This window comes from Heterodontus francisci, chromosome 8, assembly GCF_036365525.1.
Source record: "Heterodontus francisci isolate sHetFra1 chromosome 8, sHetFra1.hap1, whole genome shotgun sequence".
In the NCBI taxonomy this organism is placed as follows: Eukaryota; Metazoa; Chordata; class Chondrichthyes; order Heterodontiformes; family Heterodontidae; genus Heterodontus; species Heterodontus francisci.
The window spans coordinates 15,440,066-15,464,751 of record NC_090378.1 but is presented as its reverse complement, the minus strand read 5'-3'; the positions used below and the strand labels follow the sequence as shown (position 1 = coordinate 15,464,751).

At 43.0% G+C, this 24,686-nt stretch overlaps 1 protein-coding gene across 1 annotated transcript in view; it reads right to left on the bottom strand.

Annotated features, from left to right (window-relative positions):
* Positions 1-24,686, bottom strand: part of vtg3 (vitellogenin 3, phosvitinless) — a 106,504-nt gene that overhangs the window by 7,623 nt on the left and 74,195 nt on the right. The window contains exons 26-34 of the mRNA XM_068038035.1: positions 22,939-23,151; positions 17,710-17,852; positions 17,476-17,614; positions 16,193-16,322; positions 13,034-13,211; positions 12,865-12,947; positions 10,613-10,707; positions 7,102-7,261; positions 5,299-5,460 (exon numbers count right to left, since the gene is read on the bottom strand). Of these exons, the coding sequence (XP_067894136.1) occupies positions 5,299-5,460; positions 7,102-7,261; positions 10,613-10,707; positions 12,865-12,947; positions 13,034-13,211; positions 16,193-16,322; positions 17,476-17,614; positions 17,710-17,852; positions 22,939-23,151 (1,303 nt within the window). The remainder of the gene's footprint in view (positions 1-5,298; positions 5,461-7,101; positions 7,262-10,612; positions 10,708-12,864; positions 12,948-13,033; positions 13,212-16,192; positions 16,323-17,475; positions 17,615-17,709; positions 17,853-22,938; positions 23,152-24,686) is intronic.

Here is a 24,686-nt window from a genome sequence, read left to right as displayed (position 1 = left end):
GTTGTTTTCCTGGAGCAAAGGAGATTAAGAGAAGATTTGATAGAGTTGTAAAAGATTATGACAGGTTGAGACAAGGTAGATAAAGAAAAACTTCTCCCATTAGCTGATTGTACGAGGATTAGAGGACTCAGATTTAAGGTTTCGGGCAAGAGTTGCAGGGATTGTTAGGAAGAACTTTTTTACGCAGCGAGTGGTAATGATCTGGAACTCGCTGCCTATGAGGGTGGTGGAAGCAGAGGCGATTAATGATTTCAAAAGGAAATTGGATGGGTACGTGAGGGAAATAAATGGGATGCAGCAGGTGAATGGGACTGACTCGATTGCTCTACAGAGAGCTGGCATGGACTTGATGGGTAGAATGGCCTCCTTCTGTGTCATAATGACTCTATGACTCTAAGAGCAGGAGAGTTCCCCCTGATGTCCTTCCATAACCAACAGCAACCTCATTATGTCATTGCTGTGTGTGACCTGACTCTGCAAATTGGCTGCTGCGTTTCCCTACATCACAACATTGACTCTACAGTTCAAGAGTACTTCATTGGTGTGAAGCACTTTAGGATGCCCTTTGGTCATGAGAGGCGCTCTGCAAAGGCACTCAACATGTGACTGACCCTCACTGATCTCAGGTAGGCCTCCCAACTGTCTTCTCAGCTCTGGGTATGAGAGGAAATATTTGACACAAGGTCAAGCTCCTGGTTGCTATTCAGCTTCCTGTACTAGAACCTCATGGATCCACTTTTCCTTCTGGGGCACCCCGTTCCCTTCCCCTTCCAGCAGGGTCTCAGGCAGACTTGGTGAACCGAAGATACTTTGCAAAATTTGGCAGCGGTGAAGCAGGTCACCGGCAATGGTACCAGAGTGAGAAATGGGCACAATTCTAGGGGCCTAATTGTCCATGACCTGCTGATGCCTCTTCTAGTGCAAGTATGGGGACAAACAAGATGACGGTGCGGCCAGGACCTTTCCGTCCAGCAGGAGCCTGGCATAAACCGCCAACCCTCCTCTGCTGGTTCCCAGGGTTGGCGGCATTTCAACGGGATGGCTGGGAAATTGGCCTGTTTCCCTAGTCCCGCCTCTCCTACCAGCATTTAAAGGTTGGGCAGCTGAGTTTTGGAGGATGGAATTTTAGGGGCCAAAACATTTTCCCTCCTCTTCCATCGCAATGCTGCCTGATATCTGACAGTTTATCAGAGGTAGATCCAAGCCTGTGCGCCGGCAGACACTTTAGTCACAAAGCCAGGCTCGACCCTGTCCTTGGGATGCTTTTTCTCCCCCTCTATTCTTTCATGGGATGGGGGCGTTGCTGGCTAGGCCAGCATTTGTTGCCCATCCATAATTGCCCTTGAACTTAGTGGCTAGCTAGGCCATTTCAGAGGGCAGTTAAAAGTCAGCTATATTGCTGTGGGCCTGGAGTCACATACAGGCCAGCAGATTTCCAGGACATTAGTAAACCTGATGAGTTTTTAAACAACAATTGACAATGGCTACCATTAGACTAGCTTTTAATTCCTAGTTTTCATTTAATTCAAATTTTACCATCGACCATGGTGGGATTTGAACCCATGTTCCTAGAGCCTTAGTCCAGAACTCTGGAGTACCAGTACAGTGACATTACCACTACACCACCACCTCCCCTTGAGACACAGCTTTCAGAACTCTTGCTGGCAGCAGTGACACTTTGCACAATGGCCATCAAAGTGCTATTTAAAGAGAGAACCTTCTTTTGAATAAAAAGACCTTTCAAAGAGTACTCATAAGTCATTTATGAGCATTTCAGGGTAAATCTTGCGGACTTTCCGAGCTCTGTTGCTGATACTGAAATATTGCACAGTTGGGTGTACGCCGGTAGACTTGCTGTGAAAACAGACAAAATATTTGGGAAGCGAGTGAAAAGTCATAAGGGTGAGGTGGATGCTGAGGCTGACTGGAACGTTGCTTTGTTCGCGGTCAGTGAACTCAACATGGACTAGGAACTCATGGCCTACAATTAAAAGCACCATCTTGTATAGAGAGAAAAACCACAACGAGCAGCACAATAGAATGCTGTACTAATAACTGCTCATGAATTCTGCACATTGCTGATATTTTTTATATTAATTTATGGGATGCAGGCATCACTGGCATTTATTACCCATCCCTAATTGCCCCTGAGATACAAATGAATGGCTTGCTCGGCCATTTCAGAGGGCAGTTAAGAGTCAAGCTCATTGCTTTGGGTCTGGAGTCACATATAGGCCAGATTGGGGAGGGATGGCAGATTTCTTTTTCTAAAGGACATCAATGAACCTGATGGGCTTTTATGACAATCAGATAGTTTCATGATCAGTATTACAGAAATCAGCCTTTCTTTAAATTCCAGATTTATTTAATTAACTGAATTTAAATTGCTCAATTGCATGGTTGCATTTGAACTTATAACTCCAGATCATTAGTCAGCCTCTGGATGAGTCCAGTAACATTGTCACTATACTACCATACCCCCATTTTTTTTAGGAAGGCCAAAGAAAGAGTATGAATTTATATAGTGCCTTACGTAGTACTCCAAACCAAACCACAACCCCAAGACAATTTGAGCTGATGTAGTAGCACTGAAATTCAGTGTGGGCCATTACGCTGTCCCCCTAGGGGTCCTATCGATTGTTAAGGCGCCAAACGAGTAGAACACTTACAGCATTTCCGGGCTCATGTTTTTAATGTATAGTGTTGTCCCAAGCTGCTTCACAAGGGGTACAGAGCTCGAAACAGAACTGACAAGAGGTTAGGGTAGGTGACGGAAGGAATGAGCAAAGGGGTTTTTAGGAATTTCTTGAAGGTGGAATTTAGGAGGAGAGTTTTAGATGCAAAAGAATGATGACTGAAGGCTCTGTCCCTGTGGAGGAAGGTGCGGAGTAGACTGGAAGAGATGAACACAAAGCTGAAGAATGCTGCGAAAATGAGGGCAAGGAAATGGAGGGATATTTAAGCAACAGGATTTTGAAAGCAACACGCTTGGTAAAAGGTACTCAGTGGAGATCAAAGAGAATACAGGTGATAGATCTGCAGCATTTAATATGTGATGTGATCACAAAATCACAGAATCTTTACAGTGCAGAAGGAGGCTATTCGGTCCATCTTTCCCGCACCAGCTCTACGAAAGAGCAATTCCATTCCCCTGCCTTCTCCCTATAACGCTGCACATTCTTCCTTTTCATATCACTGTCTAATTCCCTTTTGAATGCTTCAATTGAACCTGCCTCCACCATGTTCTCAGGCAGTGCATTCCAGACCTTAACCACTCGCTGCGTTAAAAAGTTTTTCCTCATGTCATTTTGCTTCTCTTACCAAATACTTTAACTCTGTGCCCTCTTGTTCTCGATCCTTTCATGAGTGGGAATAGTTTCTCTCTATCTACTCTGTCCGGACCCCTCATGATTTTGAATACCTCAATCAAATCACCTCTCAGCCTTCTCTTCTCCAAGGAAAACAGTCCTAACTTCTCCAGTCTGAATTCATAATTGAAATTCTTCATCCTTGGAACCATTCTTGTGAATTTTTTCTGTATTCTCTCCAATGCCCTCACATTTTTCCTCAAGTGCAGTGCCCAGAACTGGGGCGCAATACTCCAGCTGAAGCCGAACTAGTGTCTTATACAAGTTCAACTAAACTTCCTTGTTGTTGTACTCTATGTCCCTATTAATAAAGTCCAGACTACTGTGTGCTTTATTAACTGCTCTCTCAACCTTTCCTACCATCTTCAATGACTTGTGCACATATACACCCAGGTCCCTCTGCTCCTGCACCCCCTTTAGAATTGCACCCTTTATTCTATATTCACTCCATGTTCTTTCTACCAAAATGAATCACTTCACATTTCTCTGCATTGAACTTCATCTGCCATCTGTCTGCCCATTCCACCAACTTGGCTATGTCCTTTTGGAGTTCAACACTATCCTCCTCACAGTTCATAATGCTTCTGAGTTTTGTATCATCTGCAAACTTTGAAATTGTGCCCTGTGCACCGAGGTCTAGGTCATTAATATATATCAGGAAAAGCAAGGGTCCCAACACTGATCCCTGGGCAACTCCACTACAAACCTTCCTCCAGCCCGAAAAACATCCATTAACCACTACTCTTTGTTACCTGTCACTCAGCCAATTTCGTTCCCAAGTTGCTACTGTCCCTTTTATCCCATAAGCTACATATTTGCTTACAAGTCTGTTGTGTGGCACTGTATCAAACACCTTTTGAAAATCCATGTACACCATATCAATATCATTGCCCTCATCAATCCTCTCTGTTACCTCCTAAAAAAACTGCAGCAAGTTAATTAAACATGATTTTCTCTTAAGAAATCCATGCTGGTTTTCTTAATTAACCCGCATTTGTTCATGTGACAATTGATTTTGTCCCGAATTATATTTTTCCAGAAGTTTTCCCACCACCGAAGTTATATTGACTGGCCTGTAGTTGCTGGGCTTATCTTTACACCCTTTTTTGAACAAGGGTGCAATGTTTGCAATTCTCTAGTCCTCTGGCAGCACCCCTGAGTCTAAGGAAGACTGAAAAATTATGGCCAGTGCCGCTGCGATTTCCACCCTCACTTCTCTCAGTATCTTTGGATGCATCTCATCTGGTGATGTGATGTTCTGTTGTTGATGAAATATAATGGGATTTCTCTGCATTGAACTTCATCTGACACCTGTCTGTCATTCCACCAACTTGGCTATGTCCTTTTGGAGTTCTACACTATCCTCTTCACAGTTCATAATGCTTCCAAGTTTCGTATCATCCGCAGCTGAATCGATATTGCTCATTTTATATTGTTCCCAAAGCTCAAAATTACTCCTGCTGGCTTCACACAATTCACCTTTCTATGCTATATCAAGTTGTAAAACAGAAGTTTTTGTTAAGGATGTTTATTAGTTATTAAAACATATGGAATCCTTAGCTTCGTAAATAGAGGCAGAGAGTATAAAAACAAGGAAGTTATGCTAAACATCTCTAAATCACTGGTTAGACCTCAGCTAGAGTATTGTTTCCAATCCTGGGCATCACACTTTAGGAAGATTCAATAATAAATTTCAAAAGGGACATATATTTGAACAGAAATAATTTGCAGGGCTATTGGGAAAGAACAGGGTGAGTGTCCAATTGGATAGCTGTTTCAAAGAGTTGGTATAGGCACAATGGGCCAAATGGTCTCCTTCTGTGTTGTAAGATTCTATTCTATAAAGACTATGATTTCAAAATTCATTAGCCACAGCAGAATAATGGAAATTAAATAGCATAGCCGTATACAATCGATTTGGGAAACATACCGGCTGGAAAGCAGTGGAATCTGTAGACAACTGGTACGGTTTTAACTGGTGAACATCCAAGCTGACAGCGTAAAACCTGGTCAATAGAGTAGCATTTGGATTCCTGTCCATCGACATTAACTGTTTTCTCTAGTTTCTCAGTTCTTTTCGTCAGTTTGCAAGCTGAAAGAATGATTAAAACAAGAGTTTGACAATGACCACAGTGATCATAATTATAGGCAACAACATATTGTTTCTGTCATCTTGTGAGGCTTAGATTTTCCACTTGCTGTTGTCTGATCTGGGTTGGCAGAGTTCAAACAGGAGCAGGACTTTGGGCTGGAGATATTTTGCTGGTTCTGTGTGGCCTGCCGGCACTTCTGGGACTTCCCATATTTGGGCAAGATGTAATCAAATGAGATGTTCATGATGGGACATTAGTATATCATCACCCTGTAATAAGAGGCAAGAGGACTGCCAGAGAATTCTGGGTATCCAGTGTTGCTAAGTGGGGCACCAAAGAACCGTAGAAATGTTACGGCACAGAAAGAGGCCATTCAGCCCATTGTGTCTGCCCCGGGGTGAGAGGTTAAATATTGAAGGGCTGTCTTGCCTCATGAGATTGATTGCAGCCGACAAGGCAGGAATTTCAGAATGGAGTTAAATCTTTTGGGCTTCAGAAAGTGTCACCTGGGTTATTTTGTAGTAATGCCACATCCATTTTCCTGTCATCCTCTAGGTACACCATCTGTGCAGCCATGGATACAACTGGGATCCCCCTGCCTTAATGAGATTCAAATTAAGCCACCTTCTGGGCTCACCGATATCAGGCCAAAGCTACAAGGCCATTTCAGAGGGAAACAAGGGCCATGGAGTACTGGTGCAAAGGGAATTTGCACAGGCTCAATCCAGTTCCTCCAAGCCTTTGGACAGAACAGAAGAAAGCTACCCTTAATTCAGCAACAAACATAGAAATGACTGGTAGAAACATTAAAGGTGAACACTTAATGCATTCCTATGACATAACATTGTCCACTATTTTAGTTATTTTAAAATAAGCAAGTTCATGCCTGCATTGAAATTTTAGACTATCATTAGGTGGTTGTCTGTTAATTTCTAGGCCTAAATTGGTAATTTCACTCATGGAGGTTGGAGGATGGGTGATGTGGGAGTTCAGTAGGAGGCATTCTGATGAAGTTCAGACTGAGATATGTTATTGGGATTGTGTAGATGAAGCTTTTCCCTGCTCATGCACAGAACTGAGAGTGCTTGACTTGCACACTAACTGAAGTTACTCAGCCAGTGAGTCAGCATGCCCTGCAAGCTGCGACGGTTCTGGCTCCGATTCCTTGCTTGCGTGAGTTAGTAGCCAGGTGGATGCTATCACCGACCTCAACCCCACTCTCCCAGCCCAGCTGAAGACGTGGAATTTCCCACTCTTCCTAGCTCCTGATCATAATCTATTGACTCCTGCAGGAACTAAGCAATGTCTGCTCAGGGTCAGAATCGAGCTTCACTCTGATGTCTCTGTTGCCCCATCATGATTGAGTCACCCCTGGCACTCAACGCCAGGGATCGCACATGCTCAATGGGCATGGCACCAGAGGGAGACTGACACTGTGATACCATAGTGAGGTGAAAGCTTCGAGGAGGGAAGGGGGAGGAAAACTATCACGTAAAAAAGTGAAAACGAGAGGAAAACACACCCAGGCACCTTTATCCAAATTATTTCGGAAGGGTCTGCTAGCGGGTATTTAGGAAACTTCAGCCAGTTTGGCATCTGCTAAAATTTCTGCTTAAAGATACTAAAATGGATTTAATTACCGTCTTTACAGTTTTCCCCTGGCAGTAACCATGAGTGTGCAAATTTGAGAATCTCCATGGTGGTTTGTTTATTTGGTTGCTGATATTCATCTCTCCCCTGGGAATCACTTCGCCCACACAATCCGCACGTGCTCCCAGCCATCCATGGCATGACCGAAACCTAGATTAGGCAGGCAGAAGGAAAAGAGCAGCTGAATGAAATGACTGTACAATCCTCCATTCATAGCCAATCAAACTGTTAAGCAGGCATAAAAGGAACAATTTTAACTGCCTCTGCCCAGCAGGAGTTCTACTTGCTGCTGCATTCCCGCACGCTGATGGGCCTGACCTGACTCAGGTGGGAGTCTATGATGGAAGATAATAAAAAAAGATGTACATCTATATAGCGATTTATACAACCCCAGAATGCCTCAAATCACTCTACAGTCAATGAAGTACATCCGAAGTGTAGTCACTGTTTGCACTGTAGGGAATGCAGTCACCAATTTGTGTACAGCAAGGTCCCACAAAAAGCAATGTTAAGATGATCAGATAAAGTTTTAGTAATACTGGTCGAGGGATGCAAAGTGGCCAGAGGAGAACTCCCCTGCTCTTCTTCAAATAGTGCCATGGAATCTTATAGGTACAACTGAGAGGGCAGATGGGCCTCAGTTTAAGGTCTTATCTGAAGGATTGCATCTCCGACAGTGCAGCACTCCCTTAGTACTGCACTAAATTGTCAGCCCAGATTATGAGCTGAAGTCTCTGGAGTGTAGTACTAAGACTGCTATGGAATTTTAACGGTATACTGAGCTTACCGTGGACCCCCACTCAGTACAACCCATCAGAGAAGAAGAAGAAGAAGCCCTAAAAGACAATCTCTAAACTTTACCTTGGTGGTGGCACACTCCCCCCACCCCCACCCTTTATCCACCCATGCTGAACCCCTCCATAACTTATGAGTGCCAGTGGGCAGTTGGCAGGCTCTATGCCACCCAATCTTCATTTACCAGCAGGGGGCCAGCTGCCTCTTTATACCCATTTGGGGCAGGATATAAATGAGACTTGGCCATTAATGTCTCCAAGCTTCTCATATTGAAACCAATAAGGTTACAGTTCCTCAGCACTGAAGTTCCTCGCTCTGACACACACAAAAATGATTCCAAAAATATAGTTGAACTAAAATTTAAAACATTAGAGAGTCATAGAGTCATACAGCACAGAAACAGGCCCTTTGGCCCATCGTGTCTGTGCAGGCCATCAAGCACCTAACTATTCTCGCCCCATTTTCCAGCACTTGGCTCGTAGCCTTGTATGCTATGGCATTTCAAGTGCTCATCTAAATACTTCTTAAATGTTGTGATGGTTCCTGCCTCTACCACCTCTTCAGGCAATGCGTTCCAAATTCCAACCACCCTCTGGGTGAAAAGTTTTTCCTCAAATCCCCTCTAAACCTCCTGCCCCTTACCTTAAATCTATGCCCCCTGGTTATTGAACCCTCCGCTAAGGGAAAAAGTTTCTTCCCTTCGAACCTATCAATGCCCCTCATAATTCTGTATACCTCAATCATGTCCCCTCTCATCCTTTTCTGCTGTAAGGAAAACAACCCTAGCCTTTTCAGTCTCTCTTCATAGCTGAAATGCTCCAGCCCAGGCAACATCCTGGTGAATCTCCTCTGCATCCTCTCCAGTGCAATCACATCCTTCCTATAGTGTGGTGCCCAGAACGGTACACAGTACTCCAGCTGTGGCCAAAGTAGTGTTTTATACAGCTCCATCATAACCTCCCTGCTCGTATATTCTATGCCTCGGCTAATAAAGGCAAGAATCCCATATGCCTTCCTAACCACCTTATCTACCTGTGCTGCTGCCTTCAGTGATCTATGGACAAGTACACCAAGGTCCCTCTGACCCTCTGTACTTCCTAGGGTCCTACCATCCGTTGTATATTCCCTTGCCTTGTTAGTCCTCCCAAAATGCATCACCTCACACTTCTCAGGATTAAATTCCATTTGCCACTGCTCCACCCAGCTTACCAGCCGATCTATATTGTCCTGTAATCGAAGGCTTTCCTCCTCACTATTTACAACACCACCAATCTTCGTGTCATCTGCGAACTTACTTATCATACCTCCTATATTCATGTCTAAATCATTAATGTACACTACAAAGAGCAAGGGTCCCAGCACTGATCCCTGTGGTACACCACTGGTCACAGGATTCCACTCGCAAAAACAATTCTCGACCATTACCCTCTGTTTCCTGCTACCAAGCCAATTTTGGATCCAATTTGCCAAATTGCCCTGGATCCATGGGGCTGTTACCTTCTTAACCAATCTCCCATGCGGGACCTTTTCAAAAACCGTACTGAAGTCCATGTAGACTACACCAACTGCTTTACCCTCATCTACACATCTAGTCACCGCCTCGAAAAATTCAATCAAGTTAGTTAGACACGATCTCCCCCTGACAAAGCCATGCTGACTATCCCTGATTATTCCCTGCCTCTTCAAGTGAAGATTAATCCTCTCCCTCAGAATTTGTTCCAATAGTTTCCCAACCACTGATGTTAGACTCACTGGCCTATAATTACCTGGTTTATCCCTGCTACCCTTCTTGAATAATGGTACCACATTCGCTGTCCTCCAGTCCTCTGGCACCTCTCCCGTGGCTGGAGAGGATCTGAAAATTTGTGTCAGAGCCCCTGCTATCACCTCCCTTGCCTCACACAACAGCCTGGGATACATCTCATTTGTGCCTGGGGATTTATCCACTTTTAAGCTCGCTGAAGCATCTAATACTTCCTCCCTTTCAATGTTAATATGTTCAAGTATATAGCAATCCCCCTCCCTGATCTCTACACCTACAACGTCGTTCTCTACAGTGAAAACAGATGAAAAGTAATCATTTAAAACCTCACCTATGTCCTCTGGCTCCACACACAGATTGCCACATTGGTCCCTAATGGGTCCTACTCTTTCCCTGGTTATCCTCTTGCTCTTAATATACTTATAGAATGCCTTAGGATTTTCCTTTATATTTACCGCCAATGTTTTTTCATGTCCCCTCTTCGTTCTCCTAATTACTTTTTTAAGTACCCCCTACACTTTCTATACTCCTCTAATGCCTCTGCTGTTTTCAGTACTCTGAATCTGCCATAAGCGTCCTTTTTTTTCCTGATCCAATACTCTATATCCCCTGACATCGAGGGTTCCCTGGACTTGTTTGTCCTACCTTTCAACTTAATGGGTACATGTTGAGAACTCTCACTATTTCCTCTTTGAATGACTTCCGCTGGCCTGATGTAGACTTTCCTACAAGTAGCTGCTCCCAGTCCACTTTGGCCAGATCCTGTTTTATCAAATTGAAATCAGCCTTCCCCCAATTCAGTACCTTTATTTCTGGCCTGTCTTTGTCCTTTTCCATAACTACCTTAAGTCTTACAGAGTTATGGTTACTATCCCCGAAATTCTCTCCCACTTTTTACTTTTTTGTTTATTTGAAAGAAGATAATACCATGAAATATTAAGCACCTTGATTTCTTTGCCATCAAAGGAGAGCTTTTCAAGGCCGACTTCTGGTGCTTTGACCTCCAGCCTATCGTCAATTCTCTCAATGGCCAAGGAGCCTGTAACAGTAAACGTCACAATGAGACAGAATCAGACACAAGCCTGCCTGAGTTAGTGAGATTTTCATTAACTGCTTCCAGATTGAGACAAATCAGTACCCGCTCTAAATTTGTGAAAGAGAATTTAATTCAAATTAAGTTTGACATTTTGCAATGTAAAGTGAACACTGAATACAGTTACTGGAATTCACAACAAGCACTTTTCAAAGCCGAAAGCCCATTCTGATTTTGAAGCTGTTCACAGAAAAACATACTTATCCAATTATTGGGTCATGCCTTCGGGACTGCGGTTGGTGAATTCAAGACAATGAGTTCCCTATAGGGGTGAAGCCCTGCCTGGGGGAAGTTGTAAGAAGTCAAGTTTATTTTTGCTCCTGCCCTTTCTAAGACTGGACAAAGACTCCTTAGAATGCAAGGCCCTGAAATATCTTGGCCAGTGGCAAAACGTGTGAGTGCAAATGAGGCACCTTCCTGATCTGCAAGGATGAGGCAGTCATTGCCTAAACCAATGGAGCCATCAGAGGAATCCTCAGCTCACACGTTTAACCTAAATCCCACTTAAAGACAAACAGTAATCATTATAACTGCCTATGGGGATGGAGGGAATGTTATTATAGGTGAGTCTAATCACTATCTTACTCTTCAACCAAGAACCTATTGAGGCAGATTTTCCTGTGATTACCTTTGGATATATTGGATTGCCTGGGTACAGATACTGGAGGAGGATCTGGCTGGGTGGCTCACAGGCCCATTAGGAGGCACCCCACCTTGATTTCCACCCATTCATCTGAATGGACTGAAAATTGGGAGTCGTCCCTTACACAGTGTGCAATCCTCCCTGTCTGATTTCCTTCTCCAACAGGTCCAAGAGGAATCTGTCCCATTGACCTTTAGTTTAGTTTTGTTTAGTTTAGAGATACAGCACTGAAACAGGCCCTTCGGCCCACCGAGTCTGTGCCGACCATCAACCACCCATTTATACTAATCCTACATTCATCCCATATTCCTACCACATCCCCACCTGTCCCTGTATTTCCCTACCACCTACCTATACTAGGGGCAATTTATAATGGCCAATTAACCTATCTCTCTGAACTTGCTCTTCAGCAGTTTATACCTGTCTCCTCTTAGGAACATAGGGACATAGGAAATAGAAGCAGGAGTAGGAGCCATTTGGTCCCTCGAGTCTGCTCCACCGTTCAACTAGATCATGGCTGATCTTCTACCTCAATGCCATTTTCTTGTCCTGTAATCATCCGCCAGTATTGACTATCTATATTCCACTTAATATCTTTTTAAGTGTTACTGCTCATATAGCCAGTTGGTGAAGGATAGAACAGGAGCCTAGTTTTTATACACTTACAGCTTTTATTTACAGAGAGGCACATTACATATCATGCACCTCCAAACCATCACCTCCTCTTTCAGAAATAAAAACAAGAAATGCTGGAAATACTCAGCAGGTCTGGCAGCATTTGTGGAGAGAGAAGCCGAGTTAACGTTTCAGGTCAGTGACCCTTCATCAGAACTGGCAAAGGTTAGAAATATTAAAGATTCAGCAGGGGAGAAATTGGTCCTCTTTGAGCTTGCCTTCCAGGTGGAACATTTGTTTTGGGGTGGGGGGGGGGGGGGGGTGGGGGGGGGGGCGGGGGTGGTGGGTGTGGAAAAAAGGGTTAATTTTGTCATTTAATCTCTCCTACCCTCGGCCCTATCACACACCTTCCCTTTTGTTCTTCCTCCCCCCTTGCCCATTTCACTTGCTCAAAGCCTATTACATTTCTAACTTGCCAGTCTGATGAAAAGTCACAGACCTGAAACGGTAACTCGGTTTCTTTCTCTACAGATGCTGCCAGATCTGCTGAGTATTTCCAGCACTTCCTGTTTTTATTTCAGATTTCCAGCATCTGCAGTATTTTGCTTTTATTTTAACTCCTCTTTCAGCCTGCTCCTATATAACATGAGTACAGGTGAGTCCCCAGTTAATGCCCGCCATTTGAATACAATTAACCCCAATTGATATATACTTAACACTAAGCTTTCCTCGTAACTCAGTCCTTCCACACTAGAGATCAACCTTATGTCCCTTCTCTGAACCACTCCGAGGGCTTGTATGAGAACAAGTCTTTCAATATTTATATTGAAGAAACAGTTACGTACTTGGAAGGCTTGCGATTGACATCTTGGTTCCGTTGACAAACAGTTGGAGTTTTTCTGTTGCTGTCGATTGGATTTCTATTAGACTTTTCCAAAAAAAAACACAGCGCATTATCATAAGTGTGACCCTGTCAAATGCTTCTCATGTGTCGAACATGTTGGTGTTCCTTACCTAGAAGGCAAATTCAGCTGCACAAATATCGATTCTGCACTGTGTCTTATCAGTGCTATGAACTTCAGTTCAGGTGTACAGTCTTGGACCAATATGTGAGCACAGCCGTCAGGCATTTGGTACTCAAAACTGTTCTTGTTAAATGGGGTGAATTGGTTTTGCACAACTGTACACTCATCTGTAAAAGAAAAAAAAATTAGTGCGTGGAAAATCTCTAGAATGAATTAACGATCAATTAATGAACTGCAGTGACGTTGAGGCCTGAACAATTGCTAAGCTAATCATTGTTGGAACTGGATTCGATATCTCCCCCCACCACTGGCATGGTGGCTGCAATATGTGCTACCTGCAGAATGTACCAGCTCACCAAACTTACTTTGACACAACCTCCCTCCCCCTGTGACCTCTGCCACCAAGAAGGGGAAGGGCTGCAATGTTGTGGGAACACCATCCCTGACAAGTTCTTTTCTGAGTCATGCACCACCCTGACTTGGACATATATCACCATTTCATCATCACTGTGTCAATATGCTGGAACTCCCAACTAACATCACCAATGTGAGCAGCTTCTGCACAAGGATTCCAGCAATTCAAGGGGTAGGTCCACCAACACCTCCTCAAGGGCAGTAAATATGGTCTTTCTAATGCCACCCATATCCTGAGGGCAAAAAAAAATCATGTGATGGCAAACATTCTTTTTCCCCATTATCTCCCCTCTCTCCTGAAAGAGTTTTTTTTAAATTCGTTTGTGGGAAATGGGCGTCTCTGGCTAGACCACCATTTATTGCCCATCCCTACTTGCCCTTGAACTGAGTGGCTTGCTCGGCCATTTCACAGGGCATTTTAAGAGTCTACCACGTTGACTCCTTGATGAGGTAGAGTTTCAAGGACACTTCAGGTACCTCACCTAATTGGCTGTTCTTGCATGAACCTTCTTCAGTTTGTTTTACCTGAAAATTTATTTGTGTGGGAACATGATAGCTGAACCCAAATTTGTTTTCACTCACTACCTACACATACGCTTTCCAGCAGAAGTCATGGGAACTGGAACCCTGGCCGAGAGGAGTCATAAGAACATAAGAAATAGGAGCAGGAGTAGGCCATATGTCCCCTCAGGCCTGCTCTGCCAAGTAATAAGATCATGGCGGATCATCTACCTCAACTCTACTTTCCCACCAATCCTCATATCCCTCAATTGCCTCAGACTCCAAAAATCTGTTATTCTCAGCCTTGAATATACTCATTGCCTGAGCATCCACAACTCTCCAGGGTAGACAATTCCAAGGAAACCTCTGAGTGAATACATTTCTCCTCATCTCAGTTCTAAATGGCTGACCCCTTATCCTGGGACTGTGACCCCCAGTCCTTGACTCTCCAGCAGGGGAAACAGCATCTAGCCTGTCAAGTCCCTTCAGAATCTTAAAGATCCCAAGGCCAATTGTAACCTTCCCAATTATCACCCCAGCTCAGAGTAGCTAACTCATTGAGGATTGAGAGATTTGAATGTTGAACCTTCCTGGTCTGTCTGACTCAGCGATGCTGAGGAGCATCAGGAAACCTGGAAATAACATTTAGAAGTGTCTGAGGTTCAAGCTCAACTTTTCATATCTATTATTGCTGAATCAGATTGATGTTGGTAACATATTGCAGAGATAGATCAGTGGAGTTATCTTACTATTGATTATTATTGGCTATTGCTAGCTTAAAGGTGGGGTGGGTGGGGTGGTGAGGCAAGGTTTCTCAGGTGTTCTAGTAATTCCATGAGAGATTGGCAGAACCACCTCAGAATTTGGCAGAATCCTGGTTGTGTCATCTTTCTGGCAGTTATAGCACTTTCCAAGTTGCCTTGGAAGTGGATAGGAACTCCGCACGCCATTTACAAAGAAAATATGGTGGAGGGGACAGAACCAAGGATTGGGGACTCCTTACACTGGAATTCCTGCTCTAGTGAATCAGTTGTGACCCGACATATCAGTGGAACTTGGTACACCCAGTGAGGTGAGACCCTTTGGCCTCTGAATGTGGACTCCGTTGTTGGGAGTCCATTGAAGGAAAATAGGTACTTTTGTTTTAAATTTTTTACAGATCCTTTCCCTTACACAGTGGGTGAGGAGAACAAGCCTCGGCTTAAGGGAGGGCATTCCTCATCCCAGCAGTGAGAGGACATTGAAGTTTCTGGTTGCATGGGTCATCCGGGCACTCATACCCCAGCAAACTCCCATGGGGTCATCGCTGGAGGGCACACAATCTCAGCATGACAACTTCAAGGGATTTTGGCCCCAATGCATGTATCTTAGGACATCAAACCAAAAATGAGTTTATGACGACACCACAATATACCATCATGTAATAGCAACTCCTACGATGGGTGTAGTTAGTTTAAAATGTGATATGGTGCATGAAATATGGGATAGGTCCATAGAATTATAGAACTTTACAGCACAGAAAGAAGCCATTCAGTTTATCATGCCTGTGCCAGCTCTTTGAAAGAATTATCCAATTAATCCTAATTCTCCTGTTCTTTCCCCATAGTCCTGAGAACGTTTTCTTTTCAAGTATATACCAAATTCCCTTTCAAAATTTACCATTGACTTTGCTTCCACACTTTTCAGACAGTGCAGTTCAGATCACACCTTGCTGCGTTAAAAAAATTGTCCTCATCTCCTCTCTGCTTCTTTTGATAAATATCTTAAACCTGTGTCTTCCGGTTACCAACCATCCTGCTCCTGGAAACAGTTTCTCCTTATTGACTTTACCAAAACCCCTCATAATTTTGAAGCCCTCTATTTCATCTTCCCTTAACCTCTGCTCTAAGAAAGAAAGACTTGCATTTATATAATGCCTTTCATGCCCACCAGACGTCTTGAAGCACCTTACAGCCAATGAAGTACTTTTTGAAGTGTAGTCAGTGTTGTAGTGTAAGAAAGAAGAGCAACTCCAGCATCTCTAGTCTCCCCACAGAACTGAAATCCCTCATCCCATATACCATTCTAGTAAATCTCCTCCGCACCCTCTCCAAGGCCTTGACATCCTTCCTAAAGTGCGGTGCCCAGAATTGGACACAATACTCCAGCTCAGAGATCCATGATGCACTTCATTTGGCATACTCAGAGGTCTAATAATGTTGGACATAAAAGTAGAGAAAACAAAATAATGTACCTGTGGATGTTCCTGAAACCATGGCAGGTAAATCAGTAAGGACATATAATCCTCTTTGATGCACTGAGGGAGAGCTTACATCAAAAGGTAACGGTACTGGGATGGAAAGGGCGCGGCTGCTGAACACATGCTAAATGGAAAAGAAACAGAGTCATGATAGATTTGATTTCAAGCATTGAAGCTGAAAACTTCTTCGATGTAATGATGCATTGAAATCCTAAATCAGCTCATTATAAGTCGATTTAAGGTTTCTCAACAAGCAATCGCACAGAGGAAATCCATTACTAAAGATCGTTGATGCAGACCTGCCTTGCTCAAAGAGTTTATCCACTAGGTACTTAAGCCTTACAGACCAGGGGCTCAGAACCCCTGATTTAATGAGGGGAAAACCAGCAAGGGCTCCAGCTCCTGATCACCATCCAGTGATTGCCGTTGACATTGTGCTGATCTGATCAGGTAAAAGAAAGACTTCCATTTCTTTAGCTCCTTTTATGACCTCAGGACATCCCAAAGTAGCCAAAGAAGTATTTGTGAAGTGTAGCTGTTGTAAGAAATGTAGCAGACAACTTGTGCGTAGTAAGATCCCAAAAGCAGCAGTGTGATAATGACCAGACACTCAGATTTTTAGTGATGTTGATTGAGGGGTAAATACTGGCTGGGAAATCAGGGAAAATTGTCCTACTCTTCTTCAAATAGTTTCATGGGATCTTTTACATCCACCTGAGAGGGAAGATGATGCCTCATTTTAATGTCTCATCCAAAAGACAGCAGTCCAACAACACAGAACTCCCTCAGTTATGCAATGGGAGTATCATCCTAGATTTTTCACTAACATTCCTTGAGTGAGAGTTAAACTCACCACCTTCTGACTCAAAGGTCAGAGTGCTACCCACTGAGTCACAGTAGGTGCCTAAGCTTTAACAACTATGTTTAAGGTTTGTTTGCAGATCATCAGATTTCAACCCAGGTGCCATTTGGGCACTACAGTTGGTCTCAAGGAGGGAAAAATTGACTAGGGCTCCAACTCTTGATTGCTATCCAATAGTCCCCAGTAAAATTGTATTCATCTGATCAGGTAAGGGCAGGATTGGGTTCAGTGCCGCTGACCCCTTCGTAGTTATGATGCCCGCCAACAGTAAATTTCACATATCACCAGTGGCTGCTTGGCGGGGGTTTCTGGATGGTGCCCAGTAAATGTAGTATTTACCCTATTGAGGAATGTGCCCCTCTAGGAGGGAAAGGAAGAAAATTTGCAGAGGAAATGGTAGCGAAATGAGAAATACCTTTGGTGTTTTCAGCACAACATCAAGGGTTCGTTGAGACGTTGCAGCTGCAATCACCGAAATACGATGAGGTGTGTTCCTGTGATGCCTTTCAGAGAATCCTAACATGAAGGCCACTCCTGCTAGCTGGTCAGCCACTCTGTAACGGAAATGAGGGGATGGGAGTTAATTTTCTACACGTTGCTCTGAATGCAGGGGAATACAATGATAGATGTTAATTAGAGCGGTTCCTACAATTCCGCAGTTTCTTTTAGGGATTGAGGTATCTTGTCCCACTGCATTTTGACCAGTACTGCAGGATGATGCTCAAAGTGGCCAGTAGTTGCCTTTGCTGCAATCTTGTAGTCTTGGCAATTTTTCCCCCATTTCAATATTGCCTGAAATTTTATATATTAAAAACAAAAATGTTATTTCCATTCTTCAGACACAGCAAAATTATTAAAAAGGTCTTTCCTTTATGGACCACCCTGTCACATCTCTCAGAAACAGCTCAGTTGTGCTTTACTTTGAAGTGCAATGGCTTGGTACACATCAGATCCAAAATGTACAAACATTAATTTGATGAAGGTGCGATTGATCTGTCCTCAATGGCAGTAGTTCAGGCAGTAATGTTAGAAAGAGAACTCTCAACTCTTCTTCAGGTAGTGCTTGGGATCTTTACTACCAATCTGAACAGACTGATATGGCCTCAGCTCAAAGAAAGAAAGACAGACTTGCATTTCTGTGGCATCTTTCATGACCACAGGAAGTATCCTAGTGCTTTACAGCCAATGAAGTGCAGTCACTGTTGTAATGTGGGAAACACAGCAGCCAATTTGCATACGGCAAGCTCCCACAAGCAGCAATGTGGTAATGACCAGATAATCTGTTTTTGTGACGTTGAATGAGGGATAAATATTGACCAGGACACCAGGGAAATCTCCCCTGCTCTTGTTCAAAATAGTTCCATAAGATCTTTTGTATTCATCTGAGAGGGCAGACAGGGCCTCAGTTTAATGCTTCATCCTAAAAACCGCACCTCCAACAGTACAGTGTTTCTTCAGTACTGCACAGGAGTGTCAGCCTTGATTTTTGTGCTTAAGTCCTAGAGTGGATACTTGAATCCACAACCTTCTGACTCAGTGGCAAGAGTTCTTCTATCAGCTGAGCCCATCAAAACCTCACTTGAAGGCCAGCACTTCTGACATTGCAACACTCCCTCTTTACCCCACTGGACTATTGGCTTAGCTAAGGTACGCAAGTTATAGAAGCAAGCATGACACCAACTGAGCAGAGCTGACGACCCAAGCAAATTCTTCTAATGAAGATGATTATTTTGTTGTTTTCAAGAAGCCTAAAAGAAACCATTACTGCTTCATTCTGGCTGTATATTCATTACTTGTAACAGGGTCTATATAATAAGTTTGTATAGCAATAAAGCTTTAGGACCAGCCTGTGAACTATGAACTCTTACTAATGCATCGATATCCCTTTTTGAGATGCAATGTTCGTTATTCTACTTCAAAAGAAAGGATATTGATAGATCAAAAAAGGTTCAGAGGAGGGAGGGTAACTAGGTGATTTCCCTGACCTTAGGGGACTAGGTTATGAAATTGGCCCAAATGTCAATTTATTTTCACTGAAGCAAGGGGAGATGTGGTCATAGAATCAGAGATTATAACACCGAGGAGTCTATTTGATTCACTTCCACTGAACCTATCCACTCTAAATCCTGTTCTATTTCCCATATCCAATATTCCTTCCTTTCAAATGCCAATAAAATAATGGAAGATGTAAATAAAAAAGCTATTTAGCTTGGATACTGAATGCAGGACTGAATGCAAAACTCAGCAGCAGTGAGTAGAGACAGGGATTAGAAATATTTTTTCAGACCAGGATAGCAAGAGAAGGATTCCCCGACCTCTCCTTTAAAAAAAAACTCTTGCAGATTTGTAAACATCGAATCCTAAATCACCTTTTTCAACAGATATCATTCCCGTTCCTTTTCACAAGTATCAACTGACTCTGAATCATCTACACCCCTCCCCCTGCCCCTATATGCATACATACACACACATACGCAAACGCTTTGAGAGGCTGTTCCACATCTACTATCCTGTTTCTTCCTAACCTATGGAAGCAGTTAAGGAAGAAAAAGTGGAACTACGAACAAGAGTGATTGGTCCAATCCATGATGAGCTGTTGTTCATGTTTTTGGTAACATTTACAAGACTATTTGTGTTTGATTTTCATGGAAGGATGGACAGAAATGTTATCCTTTCCCAGGGCGTAGGCATCAGTTGAAAGGGCAGCATTTATTGTCCATCCCTAGTTGACCTGTACAACTGAGGAATAGGTTGCTAGACCACTTCAGAAGGCAGTTAAGAGTTAACCAAGAGTTAACCATGTTGGTGCGGAACTGGATTTAACCTAGAGACCATATGGTAGTTTTCCTTCCTATTAGTTAACCAGTCGAGCTTTTACGATATTTAATAGCTTCATAGAATCATAGAATGGTTATAGCACAGAAGGAGGCCATTCAGTCCATTGTGTCCATGCTGGCTCTCTGTAAGAGCAACTCAGCTAGTCCCAGTTCCTCGTTTTTTTCCCTGTAGCCCTGAAAAACGGGTTCTCCAGATAATTATCTAATTCCCTTTTGAAAACGATGATTGAATTTGCCTCTGCAACACTCTCAGGCAGTGAATTCCAGATCCTAACCACTCGCTGAGTAAAAAAGCTTTTCCTAAAGTCATCATTGCTTCTTTTGCCATTCACCTTAAATCGGTGTCCTCTAGTTCTTGACCCTTCCGCCAATGGGAACATTTTCTCCCTACCTACTCTGTGCAGATCCCTGATTTTGAACACCTCTATCAAATCTCCTCGCAACCTTCTCTTCTCTAAAGAGAACAGCCCCAGCTTCTCTAATCTATCCATGTAACTGAAGTTCCCAATCTCTGGAATCATTCTCGTAAATCTTTTCTGCACCTTCTCTAATACCTTCATATCCTTCCTAATGTGTGGTGCCCAGAATTGGACACAATCCTCCAGTTGAGACTGAATCTGTGTTTTATAAGGATTCACCATAACTCCCATGCTTTTGTACTCTATGCCTCTATTTATAAAGCTTAGGATCCCATATGCCTTATTAACTGCTTTCTCAACCTACCCTACTGCCTTCAATGATTTGTGCACACATACCCACCCCCGATCTCTCTGTCCCTGCACCCACTTTAGAATTGTGTCTTTCATTTTATAATGCCTCTCCTCATTCTTCCTACCAAGATGTATCACTTCATAATTCTCTGCATTAAATTTCATCTGCCACATGTCCACCCATTCCACCAGCCTGTCTCTATCCTTTTGAAGTCTATCACCATCCTCTTCACAGTTCACAATACTTCCAAGTTTTGTGTCATCTACAAATTTTGAAATGATGCTCTATACACCCAGGTCAAGAGCACTAATATATATCAAGAAAAGCAGGGGTCCTCATACCGACCCTGGGAAACACTACTATATACTATCCTCCAGTCCGAAAAACAACCAGTCACCACGATTCTCTGTTTCCTGTCACTCAGCCAACTTTGTATCCATGCTGCCATTGTCCCTTTTATTCCATGGGTTTTAACTTTGCTGACAAGCCTGTTATGTGGCACTTTATCAACCACCTTTTGGAAGTCCATGTACACCACATCAACTGCATTCCCTCATCAACCCTCTCTGCTGCCTCATCAAAAAACTCAATCACCTTTGTTATACACAATTTGCCTTTAATGAATCTATGTTGGCTTTCCTTAATTAATCCACATTTGTCCAAGTGACTGTTAATCGTGTCCTGGATTATCATTCTAAAAGTTTTCCCACCACCAAGGTTAAACTGACTGGCCTGTAGTTGCTGGGTGTACCCCTATACCCCTTTTTGAACAAGGATGTAACATTTGCAATTCTCCAGTCCTCTGGCACAGCACCTTTATCAAAGGAGGATTGGAAAATTATGGCCAGTGCCTCTGCAATTTCCACCCTTACTTCCCTCAGTATCCTTGGATACATCTGATCCGGTTCTGGTGACTTATCAACTTTCATACAGCCAGGCTTTATAATACTTTTTAGCTCATCCAGTGTCTCAACTACCTCCTCTTTTATGCTAACATTTCTTTTACTGATACCAGCTTTTTATTTCCAGATTTTATTTTAACTATTCTTAAATTCTCAAAGTGCCATTTGAGATTCGAACTGACATTCTAACTGGAATATTAAATCAGCTTTCCTCGTCCAGTACCACAAATGCTACACTGCAGTCCTCAGTGAGTGAAAGAAAGACTTGCATTTATATAGCACCTTTCATGACCACCAGATATCTCAAAGCGCTTTACAGCCAATGAAGTACTTGTTGAACTATCTGTTTTTGTGATGTTGACTGAGGGATAAATATTGGCCAGGATACCAGGGATAAACTCCCCTGCTCTTCTTTGGAGTAATGTCATGGGTGCTTTTGCATCCACTCGAGCAAGCAAATGGGGCCTCAGTTTAATGTCTCATCTGAAAGATGGCATCTCTGACAGTGCAGCACTCCCTCAGTACTGCATTGGAGAGTTAGCCTTGATTTTTGTGCTTAAGCTCTGGAGTGAGACTTAAACCTGGGACCTTGTGACTCAGAGGTAAAAGTGCTACCCACTAAGCCATAGTTGGCGAAAGTAATGTCTAATACACAAGGAAAACTTGAATGAAGGAGGAACTTTACTTATTTGGGTAACTTTGTGAGGCCTTGATCAAGGTGTGGAGCCTAGCTAGATGTGAGTGTAGACCAGAGATATGACTACAGCATTGCAGCCTCAATTCTCTGACTCACACTCACTGCAAGTGAGGCTCTATGTCAGCAACAGGGTCTTGGGAAATTAACCCTTTTTGGCCCTGGTCATTGGCAATAGCATTTGAATATGTATTGTGAAGCTCCAAGCATTGGTAAGGAGCATATGAAAAGAGTTCTAGGAACAGGAGTAGGCCATTCAGTCCCTTGGGCCAGCTCCACCATTCAGTTAGATCATGACTGATCTATACCTCAATTCCATTTATTTGCCTTTGATCCTATATCCCTTGATACCCTTACCCAATCCAAATCTGTCAATCTTAGTCTTGAAAATTACAATTGTCCCCCACCATCCACAGTCTTTTGGGTGAGAGAGTTCTACTACACTTTGTATGGAAAAAGTACTTCCTGATTTATCGCCTGTACAGCCCAACTCTCATTTTATGATCACGTCCACTCGTTATTGATTCTTCCACCAGAAGAAATAGTTTTCCCATATCTACCCTATTAAATCTTTTTAATATTTTAAACCCTTTTAACAGTTTTAACACTAAAGATCCTAAAGTCCTTTGTAATAAAAATGGATTGTGACTTACTTAGTCACCATTAACCGGGTGCTATGTTGCAATGTAACACAGACTTTGACAAACTTATGTGTATTCACAGTTCTACATTACCACTCCTCTGTGCACATTGGGCATCTCAGCATCAATACAAGCTCTCCAGCCGCCTCCCTCTTGAAGCTCATCCACGAATAGTTGCAATGTTCGTTGCTCCATAGAATTATCCACGTACACCTTTGTCTGATAGCCCTTCTCTTTGTTATCGATCGTGATGGCTCGGGTTAGCAATGACAATATTGGTGACACTGAGTCTCCAAGAAACAAGGACTGGAGGTAGAAAAATTAAATGAGCATATTAATGCAGAATGGTTTATGCTATTTTGTAATTTGAGACTTAACCAACAACAACAACTTGTATTTATATTGTGCCTTTAACATGGCAAAAACGTCCCAAGGTGTTTCACAGACAAAATTTAACACTGGGTCACATCAAGAGATGTTATGACAGGTGTCCAAAAGCTTGGTCAAAGAGGTAAATTTTAAGGAGTGTCATAATGAAGGAGAGAGAGGTAGAGAGGTGAAGAGGTTTAGGGAGGGAATTACAGAGTTTAGGGCCTTGACAACTGAAGGCATAGAGGCCAATCATGGAGCGATTCAAATCGGGGATGCACAAGAGGCAATAATTGAAGGAGTGCAGAGATCTCAGAATGTTATAGGGCTGGAGGAGATTACAGAGATAGGGAGGGGTGAGGCCATGGAGGGATTTGAAAACAAGGATGAGAATTTTAAAATCCAGCTTTTGCTGGACCGAGAGCCAATGTAGATTAGCAAGCACAGGGGTGATAGATGAATGGGACTTGGTGTGAGTTAGGACACGGGCAGCAGAGTTTTGGTTGACTTCAGTTTTATGGAGGATGCAAGGTGGGACGTTGGTCAGGAGACCATTGTAAAATAGCTTTCCTGAGGGGCAATGACTTATGCATCTTTAAAGATCACAGGGTAGATTTTCATATTGGGTCCCCCTTTGTTGAATGCCCAACAATATATCGTAGATGTGTTGCAGCTGTAAGAGAAGAGGAGAGCTCAGGTTTCCTATCCTGCCATACTTGACTAGCATGGGTCCACTCCCAGTGCAGGTCCTCCCTCAGGCAGGACGTATAATGGGATTCAGGTGTGAAAATGGACACTGGGGCCTTAAATTGACTCATGCTGTCCTCACCATTTATAGCAGGTACTTTTGTTTGAATGCAATTGTCCTCTATACGTGATGGCTGGTATAAAGGTATAGTGTTGCAGTGTTTTGAAATTGCAATTGCATTGTGCATTGTGCACTCTACAGGCTGCTGTAGCACACATATGATAGCAAAGTGAAACTAAAACAGGCAGAATAAAAGGAGAAGCCTTTATTTTCAGCTGCTGCAGTCTTTGGCTCTCTGTCTTTGCCTCATATTCTATACCAACCTCGGCTAAACCTCATTAAAGTGCCAAGGAGATCACAAATGGGGTAGTGCTATGACAGAACTCTACTAATGAAGATAGTAGTCATGTTTGCTACTGCAGTGGTTGCTTCGTACAAATTGTACACCCAAACTATTTATAAGGGATTAGAACGCTTTTAAGTATACAAAAAGTAATTGGACCCTAAAGAAATGCTATTTACTTCTGATTGTTCTTGCTTCAGTGCACCTTAATGAGATACTATTTATTTATGTTAGAATAGCTTGGACACATTCAAGGGGAAGCTAGATAAGTATATGAGGGAGGAAGGAATAAAAGGATGTGTTGATAGGGTTAGCTGAAGTAAGAGGGGAGGAGGCTCATGTGGAGCATAAACATCAGCATAGGTTGTATTGGGCTGAATG